The sequence below is a fragment of the Nycticebus coucang genome, chromosome 11 (genome assembly GCF_027406575.1).
Source record: "Nycticebus coucang isolate mNycCou1 chromosome 11, mNycCou1.pri, whole genome shotgun sequence".
NCBI classification, from domain to species: Eukaryota; Metazoa; Chordata; class Mammalia; order Primates; family Lorisidae; genus Nycticebus; species Nycticebus coucang.
The window spans coordinates 28,766,150-28,781,827 of NC_069790.1; the positions used below are offsets into that span (position 1 = coordinate 28,766,150).

A 15,678-nucleotide genomic window follows, 5' to 3' on the forward strand; every position below is an offset into this window, starting at 1 on the left:
TGGCCAGTGCTAACTCTGAGACACGCGAGTGAGGAGAGGGCACTCAGCTGAGGGAGAGTCATGCCTTGGCGGCACTTCCCTGCGGTGCGGTGCAGCAGCCCTCCCCAGGCAACAATATGGCCAGGCATAAAACTGAATGAAACTCTAGCTTCCCTTCACTCTCACTCGGGATCTGGGGGCCTGCCCCCCAGGAGTCCAGATTCTTGGGAGATCTCTCAAGGGGTGTGGACAGAGCATAAACGGCGGCCACTCAGTGCTGACTCTGGGGCGTGAGACAGAGGAGAAAAGGGTTGGCTGGGTGCCCACACCAGAGCGGCAGTTCCTGGAGGCAAATCAACAGCTGTTTTTTTTTAACAGCAAAACGGCTCACTTCTGGATATTCTGAAGTCACACCCACTGTCTCCCTGGGCAACCAGAGGAGGCCACCAGTGAGCAAAGAATTTGCCTGACTCAGCTTACACACCCGGGAAGCTTCCAGGGCAGGGCTGACACAGAGAGGTAATCGGACACAAACCTCCAGCAGCAAAGACATTTCAACTCAGAACAGCCCATCATCTGTAGGTGATTTTAGCAGAAACAGAGACAGAACCCCACAAAGTTGTCTGTTCTGTTCTGTTCTGTTAGCAACATCAATCAGGGACGGGGCTAAGCCTGAGTGAACACCTCCCTCCCACCACCTGCATCAAGCACTCAAAGATGTCAGGCCCCATCTCCTCTTGCTACATAGCGGCAGACTGCAGGGGCCTGGCAGACTTCCTTGCAATTCAGGTAGGTGCAAACCCCTGGAGTATCTGTTCACTACAGGCAACTGGGTTAGCCATCTGCAGAGATACCAGTGACTGGGTCCAACAGAGGGGCAAAGTGGGGAAGGAGACATCAACCTTCCCAGACTGATCTATTTGCTAGGTGGCTCCTCCTGACTCCACGCAGCCCTGGAGTAAGCCATACCAGAGGAGTCACCAGACCCCTGTGATCCAATTCCCAGAGACCTCTTGAACTCTGCCACCCGAGACAGGTGCCGATTGAGACAATCGATTTGGACCTGTTGAACTGAACTAATAGACTGAGGACTTTTCAGGCCATCCCCTGGGTATGCAGTTGTAGGAAGGTTTGATTTTCCTTTTCCAACTGGTACCAGAGGTGGGAAGGTGGGGTGACTTAATTGCTGGTTTTTCCACACAGCTGAGACTTCAAGCCAGAGTAAAAGTTACAATAGGATTGAACAGAAACCAGCTGAAAACAAGACAGAATCACTTCGTCCCACCACACAAGACAGGGCCCCAGTTTCTCAGGCCACAGGCCAGTTTCTCAGGCCACAGGCCTCGATAAAGCCCCAGGGGAAAAGTCAAAGGGAGTAAAATAACCATGGGGCGGAATCAGCGGAAAAACTCTGGTAACATGAATAACCAGAATAGATCAACCCCCCCAAGAAAACATACGGCAGATGTAATTGAGGATCCCATTCATAAACAACTGGCTGAGATGTCAGAAATCGAATTCAGAATTTGGATTGCAGACAAGATTAATGAAATGGAATTAGGAATTCGAGGAGAAATTCAAAAGTTGTCTCAAGAATTTCATGAATTTAAAGACGAAACCACCAAAGACTTAGACACACTGAAGCAAGAATTTACAGCCCTCAAAGATATGAAAAATATAGCAGAATCCCTCAGCAACAGAATGGAGCAAGCAGAAGAAACAATTTCTGACATTGAAGACAAAGTCTTCGAATGTTCCCAATCTCTCAAAGAGGAAGAGAAATGGAGAGCAAAAACAGATCACTCAGAGAAATCTCAGATATTTCAAAGAAAAGCAATATTCGAATAATTGGGATTTTTGGAGAATGATGAAGTGGCCTCGAAGGGCACAGAGGCCCTTCTGCATGAAATTATGAAAGAAAATTTTCCAGACATGCCTAGAGAATCTGAAATTCAGATAGCAGACAGCTTCAGAACCCCAGCACAATTCAACCCCAATAAGTCATACCCCAAGCATATCATAATTAGCTTCACTAAAGTTAACATGAAAGAGAAGATTCTCAAAGCAGCCCGGCGAAAGAAAACTATTACGTACAAAGGAAAGAATATTAGAATAACTGCAGATCTCTCTGCTGAAACTTTTCAAGCCAGAAGAGGGTGGTCATCAACTTAATCTCCAAAAGCAAAATAACTTTCAACCCTGGATCTTGTATCCAGCCAAACTGAGTTTCATTTCTGATGGAGAAATTAAATACTTCAATGACATTCATATGTTGAAAAAATTTGCCATAAGTAAACCAGCTGTTCAGGATATCTCAGACCTATCCTCCACAATGACCAACCCAATCCTATACCACAAAAGTAAACTCACTCAGAAACTTCGGATCAAACTCCAACTTCCACACTGGCGAAAGGATTAAAAATGTCCACTGGACCTTTGAAAAACTCGATACCCAAAATTCCACCAGACTTATCAATACTCTCCTTTAATGTGAATGGCTTAAACTGTCCTCTAAAGAGGCATAGGTTAGCTGACTGGATACAAAAACTCAAGCCAGATATTTGTTGCATACAAGAGTTACATCTTAACTTAAAAGACAAATACAGACTCAGGGTGAAAGGATGGTCATCCATATTTCAGGCAAATGGTAATCAGAAAAAAGCAGGTGTTGCAATTTTATGTGTAGATACAGTAGGCTTTAAACCATCAAAAGTAAGGAAGGACAAGAATGGTCACTTCATATTTGTTAAGGGTAATACTCAACATGATGAGATCTCAATTATTAATATCTATACACCCAAGCAGAATGCACCTCAATTTATAAGAGAAACTCTAACAGACATGAGTAACTTGATTTCCTCCGCTCCATAATCGTCGGAGATTTCAACAACCTTGGGCAGTGTTGGATCGATCCTCCAGCAAGAAGCTGAGCAAAGAAATCTTAGATTTAAACCTAACCATCCAATATTTAGATTTAGCAGACATCTACAGAACATTTCATCCCAACAAAACTGAATACACATACTTCTCATCAGCTCATGGAACTTACTCCAAAATTGACCACATTTTAGGTCACAAGTCTAACCTCAGTAAATTTAAAGGAATAGAAATTATTCCTTGCATCTTCTCAGACCATCATGGAATAAAACTTGAATTGAGTAACAACAGGAATCTGCATACTCATACAAAAACATGGAAGTTAAATAACCTTATGCTGAATGATAGCTGGGTCAGAGATGAGATTAAGAAAGAAATCACCAATTTTTTGGAACAAAACAACAATGAAGACACGAACTATCAGAACCTCTGGGAAACCGCAAAGGCAGTTCTAAGAGGGAAATTTATAGCACTACAAGCCTTCCTCAAGAGAACGGAAAGAGAGGAAGTTAACAACTTAATGGGACATCTCACGCAACTGGAAAAGGAAGAACATTCCAACCCCAAACCCAGTAGAAGAAAAGAAATAACCAAAATTAGAGCAGAATTAAATGAAATGGAAAACAGAATAATAAAACAACATATCAATAAATTAAAAAGCTGGTTTTGAAAAGTTCAATAAAATAGATAAACCTTTGGCCAACCTAATCAGGAAAAAAAGAGGAAAATCTCTAATCTTATCAATCAGAAACAACAAAGATGAAATAACAACAGACTCCTCAGAAATCAAAAAAATCCTTAATGAATATTACAAGAAACTTTATTCTCACAAATATGAAAATCTGAAGGAAATTGACCAATACTTGGAAGCATGTCACCTTCCAAGACTTAGCCAGAATCAAGTGGAAATGTTGAACAGGCCCATATCAAGTTCGGAAATAGCATCAACCATACAAAACCTCCCTAAAAAGAAAAGCCCAGGACCAGATGGTTTCACGTCAGAATTCTACCAAACATTTATAGAGGAATTAGTACCTATATTACTCAACCTTTCCAAAAGGTAGAAAAAGAAGGAAGACTACCCAACACGTTCTATGAAGCAAACATCACCCTGATCCCCAAACCAGGAAAAGACCCAACAAGAAAAGAAAATTATAGACCAATATCACTAATGAATATAGATGCAAAAATATGCAAAAAGATCCTAACAAACAGAATCCAGCAACACATTAGACAAATTATACATCATGACCAAGTTGGTTTTATCCCAGGGTGTCAAGGCTGGTTCAATATACGTAAATCTATAAATGTAATTCAGCACATAAACAAATTAAAAAACAAAGACCATATGATTCTCTCAATCGATGCAGAAAAAGCTTTTGATAATATCCAGCATCCCTTCATGATCCGAACACTCAAGAAAATTGGTCTAGAAGGGACTTTTCTTAAACTGATAGAGGCCATCTACAGCAAACCCACAGTCAATATCATATTGAATGGAGTTAAATTGGAATCATTTCCACTGAGATCAGGAACCAGACAAGGCTGCCCATTGCTCCATTGCTTTTCAATATTGTAATGGAAGTTTTAGCCACTGCAATTAGGGAATAAAAGGCGATCAAGGGTATCCATATAGGGTCAGAAGAGTTCAAACTTTTGCTCTTCGCAGATGATATGATTGTGTATCTGGAAAACACTAGGGACTCTACTACAAAACTCCTAGAAGTGATCAAGGAATACAGCAGCATTTCAGGTTACAAAATCAACATCCATAAATCCATAAATTGGTAGCCTTTATAGACACCAACAACAGTCAAGTTGAAAAAGCAATCAAGGACTCTATCCCATTCACAGTAGTGCCAAAGAAGATGAAATATTTGGGAATTTACCTAAGAAAAGACGTGAAAAATCTCTATAAAGAGAACTATGAAACTCTAAGAAAAGAAATAGCTGAAAATGTTAACAAATGGAAAAATATACCATGCTCATGGCTGGGAAGAATCAACATTATCAAAATGTCCATACTACCCAAAGCAATATATAATTTCAACGCACTCCCTGTTAAAGCTCCTCTGTCCTATTTTAAAGATCTTGAATAAACAATATTTCGTTTTATATGGAATCAGAAAAAACCTCGAATAGCCAAGACATTACTCAGACATAAAAACAAAACAGGAGGAATCATACTACCAGACCTCAGACTTTACTACAAATCGATAGTGATCAAAACAGCATGGTACTGGCACAGAAACAGAGAAGTAGATATCTGGAACAGAATAGAGAACCAAGAGATGAATCCAGCTACTTCTCGCTATTTGATCTTTGACAAGCCAATTAAAAACATTCAGTGGGGAAAAGATTCCCTATTTAACAAATGTATGCTGGGTGAACTGGCTGGCAACCTGCAGAAGACTGAAATTGGACCCACACCTTTCACCATTAACTAAGATAGACTCTCATTGGATTAAAGATTTAAACTTAAGACATGAAACTATAAAAATACTAGAGGAGAGTGCAGGGAAAACCCTTGAAGAAATTGGTCTGGGTGAGTATTTTATGAGAACCCCCCGGCTAATTGAAGCAGCTTCAAAAATACACTACTGGGACTTGATCAAACTAAGAAGCTTCTGCACACCAAGAACACAGTAAGTAAAGCAAACAAATAGCCCTCAGAATGGGAGAAGATATTTGCAGGGTATATCTCTGACAAAGTTTAATAACCAGAATCCACAGAGAACTCAAACGCATCAGCAAGAATAGAACAAGGGATCCCATTGCAGGCTGGGCAAGGGATTTGAAGAGAAACTTCTGTGAAGAAGACAGGTGCACGGCCTTCAGACATATGAAAAAATGCTCATCATCTTTAATCATCGGAGAAATGCAAATCAAAACTACTTTGAGTTATCATCTAACTCCAGTGAGACTAGCGTATATCACAAACTCTCAAGACCAGAGATGTTGGCGCGGATGTGGAGAAAAGGGAACACTTCTGCACTGCTGGTGGGAATGCAAATTAATACATTCCATTTGGAAAGAGATACGGAGAACACTCAGAGATCTAAAAATAGAGCTGCCATTCAATCCTGTAATTCCTCTGCCTGGCATATCCCCAGAAGACCAAAAATCACAACATAACAAAGATATTTGTACCAGAATGTTTATTGCAGCCCAATTCATAATAGCTAAGTCATGGAAAAAGCCCAAGTGCCCATCGATCCACGAATGGATTAATAAATTGTGGTATATGTACCCCATGGAATATTATGCAGCCTTAAAGAAAGATGGAGACTTTACCTCTTTCATGTTTACATGAATGGAGCTGGAACATATTCTTCTTAGTAAAGTATCTCAAGAATGGAAGAAAACGTACCCAATGTACTCAGCCCTACTATGAAACTAATTTGGGGCTCTCACATGAAAGCTATAACCCAGTTACAACCTAACAATAGGGGGAAGTGGGAAAGGGAGGGAGGTTGTGGGTAAAGGGAGGGGGATCGGTGGGATCATACCTGTGGTGCATCTTACAGGGGTATTTGCGAAACTTGGTAAATGTAGAATGTAAATGTTTTGGCACAGTAACTGAGATAATGCCAGGAAGGCTATGTTAACCATTGTGATGAGAATGTGTCAAATGGTCTATGAAGTGAATGTATGATGCCCCATGATCATATCAATGTATACAGTTATGATTTAATAAAAATAAATAAAGTAATAATGGTAAATACAAATTAAAAAAAAAAGAATATAGAAAGGATATAGCAGAGTTAAAGGAATTGAAGCAGTCAATTAGGGAACTTAAAGATGCAGTAGAAAGAATCAGTAACAGATTAGACCATTAGATTCTTTTATTAGAAGAAAGAATCTCAGAGGTAGAGGACCAAGTTCTTGAGCTAGCTCAGATACTCAAAGAGTCAGAGAAAAAGAGAGAGAAAGCAGAATGCTCACTGACAGAATTATGGGACTTCATGAAGTTTTCAAACATACAAATTACAGGTATCCCAGAAGGGGAAGAAGGATGCCCCAGAGGAATGGAAGACATTCTAGAGAAAATTATAAGTAAAAATTTCTCAAATATCACTAAAGATTCTGACACACTCCTTTCAGAGGGATATCAGACCCCAGGTCATTTCACCTCAAATCAAGCTTCTCCAAGATACATTGTGATGAACCTGTCCAAAGTCAAGACAAAAGAAAATGTTCTGCAGGCTGCAAGGAGTAACTGCCAATTGACCTACTTGGGCAAACCTATCAGGGTGACTAAAGACTTCTCAAATGAAACTTTTCAAACCAGAAGACAATGGTCATCTACCTTTAATCTATTTAAACAAAACAATTTCCAGCCCAGAATTCTATATCCTGCTAAGCTAAGCTTTAAAATTGATGGAGAAATCAAATCTTTTATTGATATGCAAACACTGAGAAAGTTTGCCACAAGGAAAATCAAAATAACAATTTTAATTGCCACTATAATGGTTATTACATGATTGAAGGGCTGTTTTAAAAATCTACTCTTTGTTTCTTTGTCCTCATTCTGGAGTTTTGGGGTTTGGTTCTTTTATTATTGGTAGAACACACACCTTTCAGTGGCATATTCAGGTTTCTTGAAGCCTGGCATGTTTGGGTATGATAATAGTTGCTTCCACACATGGAAGATGACTAGGCAGGATTTATCCTTTTGTCTTTTTGGCTAGTGGTTTCAACTGGGAGTGTGAGCTGATGGAAAGTAGTGTCTAGTTCATTTTGAAAATTAGGAAGATGAAGCTAATATGTGCAGGTAAATGTTTAACAACTGGCTGTCTGGGAGGAAACACTCTGATTTGTGGTATTTGCTGATTTCCATGGTATAAATACTCTCTACCAGGGCTGATTTCAAGCTACTGATGAGATTACTGAACACAACTGGAAGCACATGAAGAGAAAGGAAACCATTATGTCATCTGTCCACCAGACAGATACAAAACATATAACTCCAGTAACAGATAATATTAAAATGTAGTAAAATAATGAGGAAGTAAATTTTGAGTATTTTTAAGCTGAGTTTTAAAATGTAATTTATTCAGTGAGTTTTTAAACTTAGATTTTTAACTGTGGCTTTGTTGAACAGCTGGCTTTTAAAGTTCCTGAAAATTTAACCATCAGCTGTCTTATGCTGTAGCATACCAGATGGGACCCAGAGAAGTTGTTGCAATGCCCAAGGTCATGGCAGAACCTGGATTATTCTGGAGCTGTTTTTAAAAACCAAACTCTTCTAGAAAGTTTAATTATTATAATAAAATTTCTGCTTATTCATTTTTTCATTTCTTTACTATACCCTCTAACAGTCTATGAAAGGGGTTCATGTCTATTATAAGCTATTTATTGAGACAATAACAGTCAAAATCTTTGAATATAATTGTAACTAGATATGGGAGAGTGGAAAGCAGATTAGATTTAAAACCATAGATGAATTCTGGTTTGGGTCTTGGCCCTACAGCTTACCAGTGGTGTCATCTTGATAAAGTTAATTACTCCTCTGGCTTTAGTTTATTCTCCCAAAGATGCAGGAATTTGACCACATGGAAGTTGAATATCTCGTGTAGGTCTAAAATATGGTTCATTATTTAAGTACATCAAGTCAACAAATACTTGCTTAATACCGATTATGGACTCTAATTCTCCAGGCAGAATTAAATACAAATATTAAAAAAAAAAATTGCTGTAACGGCATCTCTCATTTATCCAGAGTCTTCTAATTTACCAAAGAGAAATTTTACTTTGAGTCTCTGAGGTTCTGTGGCTTTGGGAAATCAGGACATACCTTTAGAGAATGTTAGAGAAAGAAGAAGCTATTCTAGAAGAATAAACAGAACCTTATTCCTAGGAAACGCAAGAGGTCACAACCAGGTAGGAATAAGGAATAAGAAACAAGCAGTTTTTTTGTTTTGAACGTGTGTATCAGTTGCTTCACTTTGTTTTAAAGACAGCAAAACAAAACTATTTTTTGCTAATTATGAGATAATTATTATAGAAAATTTAGAAATTATTAAGAAGTACTAAATAAGGAGAAATATTCAATCCAGTATCCTATTTTCTTTACCTAATATTTTATCATTTTCTAAAACATTCTCAGTAGAGTCATTTTAATTGCTATATATAATTCCATGTTTGGTGTACAGTAATTTACTTATCTGATGTCTTAGGGTTAGAAGTTTAAATTAGTAACAGTTTTTATTATTCTAAAGAACACTGTGATAAATAGCTTTGTTTAATATCAAAAAATTATACATTGAACCTATGGTTTTCAACTGCAATATTTAAGGTTTAGTAAGACAGTTTTAGCAAATCATACACTTTTGACCTTTAGGTTATTTGCTTCTGCCAATGTTTGTATCAACCTAGATTTTATTCTGTTTTTAAACACTTATTAAGAGGATCATTTTGCTTGAATCCTTCAATATGATATATTTGAACTGGAAATAGCACCAGTGTTTTCACATTATTTTCAGTAGATATGATAAAGTGTATGGTTAATAGATTTTTTTTTTTCTCTTTCTAGTAGATAGCCTCTATCTAATGCAGGGATTATTGGCTTAGAAAGTGCTTAACAAATTTTCAATAAATAAAACGTTTCAGGCCAACTTAAGTTAAACAAAAACATTTGAGAAGAATGTTAAAAAAAAAACCCTACTTTTCCATTTATAATAAAGGCTTTCATTTTTATTAGGATGATAGCTAAGCGCAGTTCAAGAACTCTGACTGTTCAATGACAGCTGTGAAATGAAATACATTGTCACTTTAATTCACCTACTTGGGAAACCAGGACTCAAATAGTTAGTTATCAGATTAAATGTTAATGAGACCTACTTAATTGAAGTAACCCTTATGGATTAGATTCATTTCAATTAAAACAACTACTCATAATAATTAAAAAAAAAAAGACCAGTTTTACCTCTTTTTTTTTTTTAACATATTTGAGTCAACATCTGCTTCCAAGGGAAATGCTGTAACTATCTTGCTTGTTTAAATATTAATGGTTTTCATTAAAGGGGACCACAGATTGGCAGCAGGAAGGCTGAGAAATTAGAAGACACAATTGGTTTCTTGTTTCTGTCCCCAGGAAAAAACCTCTTCCTGGAAGAGCTTCTTCTATTTTTTTAATACTGCTTCCTCTTCCCCACCCCCCACCCAATGGTCAAATAAAATTGTCCATTTTAGGCATTTCTTGAAAGTAACTATGCTATTAAAACACCAGTGTAACAAATTCACATAATTAAACAAAAATGTTTTAGCGGTGCCTTGGCGAATATTGGCCCTTGGGCATCTTCAGTTTTTAAATTTGCTTTGTTCTTTGTTATAGCCAATAATAGACAAAAACAATTTTTTAGCTCCATACAGTATTTGGTTGGGCCTATTTACATTAAATGTGAGAAATTCTATTACCTTAACCCTAAGAGACATGACAACGGTTGTATACTCAACCAAATTATAGTTATAAACATCTGTCTTATTGGGGAAATGTAGCTGAAAAGCTTTTAAAATTTGCTGCAACCAATATTTTCATATTATGTCAAATTGGGTTGTAATAAGTATATGGTCAAAAGATCTTTACACATTTAATATTTTTAAGATGTTCTAATGGCTTAGCATTTTAAAGCACTGAACATTAAAAGCAGGTACTGTATTTCCATAACTGTAGATTTCTTTTTGCATCCAGAAAGCTGAGTGAGTAGAATATTTATACATTTCATGTATTTTATTTAGAATTTACAACTAAGAACTTAGGTCATGCTTAAATAGCAGAAGTGCAGAGTAATGTAACAGTGCTGTCATAGTTATCATAATCTCATGCTAACCAGGGTCAGGCTAGGGTGAGGCAAGTGAGGCACCTGCCTCAGGTATAAAATCTAAGAAAGTACCCCCAATCTCAATAATCAAGATAAACAGTATTTTATTGCCATATTTGGGAGGGGCGGGAAATCTGTATAGTGCAGAGAAAAATCCATGATAGAAAAAATTCAAAATTTTACATGGAGATAAGATCTGACCTTGCACCGGCACATCACTCCCCTTCCTCTGGCTCCAGCTCCAGTTGGAATCAGGTTCTAGTTTGTCAACTTTCATGTCCCTGCATGAGAAACTCCTTTGAGTCAAATGCCTCTTATCAAAAAGTGGTGAAACTGGGCGGTGCCTGCAGTAGGGCACCGGCCCCATATTCCGAGGGTGGCAGATTCACACCTGGCCCAGGTCAGCTAAAACAGCAGTGGCAACTACAACAAAAAAAAGCTAGGTATTGTAGCGGGCGCCTATAGTCCCAGCTACTCAGGAGGCTGAGGCAAGAGAATCGCTTAAGCCCAAGAGTTTGAGGTTGCTGTGAGCTGTGACGCCACAGCACTCTACCAAGGGTGACAAGGTGAGACTCTGTCTCAAAAAAAAAAAAAAAAGAAGAAAAAGAAGAAGAAAAAAGAAAGAAAGAAAAAGAGGTGAAACTAGTCTTTATTTTCCCAGTGACGAAGATTCTTTGCTTGGCCAAATTTTAATCAGGCTTCAGAGTCTTCTGCTAGGTCCATCTGTGCTTCCTTATAAAATCCAGTTTTAGAAAAGAACTCTGCACAGCTAGTTTACCAGCAACAGCTCCCCTCCCATTCTTGACATTTGATCACCCTCTATATCTGATCAGGTACCTTGAACTCCACCATCCCCCTGGTGATTCTGATAACTCTGGCCTGTCTTCAGCGGGAATTATGGTAGGTTGGTTTGGCCAGGTCACCTTAACCCTGATGTTTCTTCTAGGCAATATTCTATCTAGTGACCTTCATACTATGGCTATAAATTCCCACTTGCCCATGCTGTATTAGGATGGATCTCAATCTCTCTCCCCCATTGCAAGATCCCATTGCAGTGTTCCCTATACCTATCATTTATCCTGAATAAAGTCTTCCTTATTTTGCTTTAACAAATGTCACCAAATAATTTTTCTTTAACACTGGTGGAATTATTAGAAGATTCAACTCAACTAAAAATACATGAGAAATCCCACCATAAATACAATTTACATATTTATGTACAAGATTGGGTAAATCATCATATCAACCCAGATGAGTATTCTAAACAAATATCAAGTTTGAAGACCCTTGGAAAGCTTTGTGCTATTAGTTAGGGGCCTGATTTCTTGAATTTACCTCATCATAAATTAGGTGACCAGCCTTACCCAGGTCACTCTGCTGTGCCTCCTCATCTAGCAGGTGACCCAGACCTCCTGGGCCTCAGTTATTCTAGTAATAAGGTAGAGATTTAACAACTTTAAGTGGGCCTAACAACAGTTTTAGGAGCCTTCCTTTTTTCCTTCTTTCTTTTTGTTGTTGGATATTAACTTTGGTGATATTTAAGAGAGAGAGAAGAAAACCATTCATTGGATCTTTTAAATTTTCCTACAAAGTGTGTATGGATGCCTGAGGTCTCAGCCTCACTCACAGTGTTCACCCACCAGTGATGCTTTCCTATTTCTCTGGTTTATCTGCACTCCACCTCCTGTTTAATTCACATCTGACCTTGGTGAGGGCTTTTGGAATCTCTCAGCCTGAAATGTGCTCTCAATTCTGTGCCCTCCTGTTGTGGTATAAGACTCTCACCACTCATTTGGTGGGCAGTTACAGAGTCCTTGCTGTCCTGAGACTTTTTCTAATCCTCTATTAAATTCATTTTCCAGAACATGTTTTTAAAAATGCCAATTATATTTAAATCTCTGACATTGTGAATCCCTTAAAGAATCAATCCCTCATTAGACTGAATTGAAGGGTGAGCAGGAATTGAGTCTTCTTCATATTGGTATCCAAGGTGCTTGGCAAAGGGCTTTTACATACCTTTTTTTTTTTTTTAAGTGAAGAAATGAATTTCTTGCTTGTAAGAAGGATAGGTAAAATTTACTCTTTTGACTTGTTTGTCGGGTGTTGTTTTCTTCCTAGACCCAGAGGGAATGGTTGGTGCTATGTGGAAATCGGTCATTTTGCTGATCCTATCCAGACTCATTCCCTGTGATGGACTATTTCGCTCCATATACAGAAGTACCCAGGTTTCCATGCCACCTCTGGGAGATTCAGGAAGGGCAGTATTTCTTACCCCTTATATTCAAGAAGGGAAGATCAAGGAAGGTAAGTTTAATGGAATCAGAAAAACATTGGTATACTTTCAATAATTTTTTTAAAGTAATTATTCTACAGGGTGAAAAATACATTCTGGTATTTTTACTTAGTTGCTTTTAAATATTAATGATGATGTCATATATTATCAGAGTTTTGAACTAAAATGAGAGTTAGTCAGGGTGGATTATCTAGAGGGCTGAATGATAGCATTTCAGTTTATAAAACTAGTAGAGTGCTTATCCCCCAGGGGCAGTTATGAATGCCAATACTGGTGTTAAAACTTACTGCAAGGCAGTCACTGATTCCAGGCATTTCACATGAACTCATTTAAGCATCTCAACAACCCCAGGATGTGGACCCACTTTACAGATGTGAAACTAAAACAGAAAGAGATTGAGTTAATGCCAGAGTTCACACAGACACCAATAGGTAAAGATTCACCCAGACAGCCCCTCCCCGGGCACCCGGGTGCCTCCTCATCTAGCAGGTAACCTATGCCTTCTAGATCTCAATTATCCCATTAATAAGATGGAGATTTAACAACTTGCCCAAGGTGTAGAGATGTTATGACAATTTGATGAAAATGCACATGAAAACTCTTTGTAGCCTGTAAATTGCTCTCCAAATATTAGTGCTTGCAAATGGCTTTATTTAAGAAATGGTGGTTTTTTATTATTATTATCACTAATGGGGGGAGGAAGGTATCATTTGGTATTATCAGAAACTAAGGTATATTTGCTTGTAATGCTTCTTTGTGCTTAATCACGGTGTAGATAAATGACTTCATCTTTCTGGACCCCGGTAGGTTTCTAAACTATAAAATAGTATACAGACAGCAATTCTGAGGAGCTGTGTATAAAGAGAAGCAGAGAAATGCAGTGACGACCAAAAGGAGTGATGGGGTTGGGGAAGGATCTTCAAGAGAATAAGAGACAATTTTTTTTTTTTTTTTTTTTTGCTGCTGGAAATGATTAGAGTGAGTGTGGGAGCTGGTTGGGGTGAGGGGAACCATTGCTGGAGATCACTAAGTAAGTTTTTCTCTAGACAAAGGTGGGAAGGCAGAATTAGTACTTGGGAAGCTGGTACGTTGATAGCTCTGATGGGAATGCAGAAGTTTACTGGAATTTTGAAGGAAATGATCGTTTTAAAGATTAAAAATAAATTTAAATACTCCATAAGGAAGTTTAAGTTAAAGCCTATTTTCTTCATTTGACAAATACTCACAGCCAATAGGATGTCATTGTGTTTCAGTTTTTCTTTTAAACCAGTGGTTCTCAACCTTCCTAATTGCCATGTTGTTACAAATGGAAAAAAGGGGTTATAACCCACAGGTTGAGAACCACTGTTTTAAACCAAGACATTCTTGTATTTTAAGGGTATGTTTACTCCTGTTCATATGTCTTTTTCTGAAATACCCATTTTCTCCAAGTTTCATCTCTTTTCTGAGGAAAGATGAAAATCTTCGATGATGTATTCAGTGTATTTTAAAAAGGACTCCTTTTTACTTCATGTAGAAACATCCTGGAAAGCTGGGCTGATGAAGAAGTGAAATACCATTAAAACCCACACCCAACAAATTGGATCATGTACATCAATTTCAGCTCCCTTAATACGTGAATATTGAGGACTTAGATTTATGTTCATTAGCAATAAACCAAGGCATACCATTTAATTTAGAGATGAAAATGAGTTTTAAAAAATCATTATAACCAAATCTTACCAGTTCACATAGGAGGAAATTGAGACTCAAAGACCTAAAGTGACTCTCCCAATGGGATGCATGTAATAGAGACAGGGTCACAGAGATGGACCTGAATCTTCTCACTTAGGCTCTGTAGTTTGCCTCCTATGATTTATTTCTCTTGTGAGCTTCTGAAATGGCCAGATGCACCCACATGAAACAATTAAGGAATACGGCAGTGCATACAAAAGTACCAGAGTATTACATCTGAGGTAAGGGTACTGGAAATTTTGAGAAGGAAGCTATCCCTGTCGGTTGGCACAATCCAAAGAGAAGATAATAGTACTGTAATAATACTAGTAAAAATAACAGCTAGCTAACATTTAATCATTATATCTTCAGGACCTAGCATAGCACCTGTACACACTAAGCATTCTTTAAATATTAGTAGAATATAAATTTGAGTCTTCACTGTGTGCCAGGCATTGTGCTCTATGTCCATTAGCTCATGTCATTCTTCGACTAAGCCTAAGGAAGGATGTATAACTATTATTTCCACTTTACAGATTAGAAAATTGAGGACTGTAGAAATTAAGTATCTTGCCCAGGGCCATAAAACTAGGGAGAGCTGGAATGAAAACCTGTACCTGTCAACCCATCTATGACCCCATGTATGAACCACTGTGCTATAGGACCAGCTCCAGACTTAAGGATATTGAGTAAGATTTAGGTAAAAAGAGAAAGGTCTGGACATACTGAGGGACACAGCTTACACAAAGGCACTAAGTGAAAATGACCCTGGCTATGTCTGTATCATACAGCTGGCAGAACTGAGTGCAAAGAATACAGAGAGCTCTGTCTGTGGGATTGTCCGAAGCCCTCCTGTTCCTGTTTTTCTTGCTTATGAGCATTCTTCAGTTATGGGTATTCGCAGGAGCAGAGAAAGATTCCAAGGGTGGGGGTAGTTTTATCTTCTGTCCTTCTGTGCCAAGACTGATAGATTTTCATTTGATGAGTGTTGAC

General features: G+C 38.0%; 1 protein-coding gene across 13 annotated transcripts in view; it reads left to right on the forward strand.

Moving 5' to 3' along the window:
* CPVL (carboxypeptidase vitellogenic like) overlaps nt 1-15,678 on the forward strand; it is a 249,760-nt gene that overhangs the window by 48,751 nt on the left and 185,331 nt on the right. For all 13 annotated transcript variants that reach the window (XM_053609286.1, XM_053609291.1, XM_053609285.1 and 10 more), the window contains one exon: nt 12,798-12,983. In XM_053609286.1, the coding sequence (XP_053465261.1) occupies nt 12,870-12,983 (114 nt within the window). In that variant the 5' untranslated portion in view covers nt 12,798-12,869. The remainder of the gene's footprint in view (nt 1-12,797; nt 12,984-15,678) is intronic.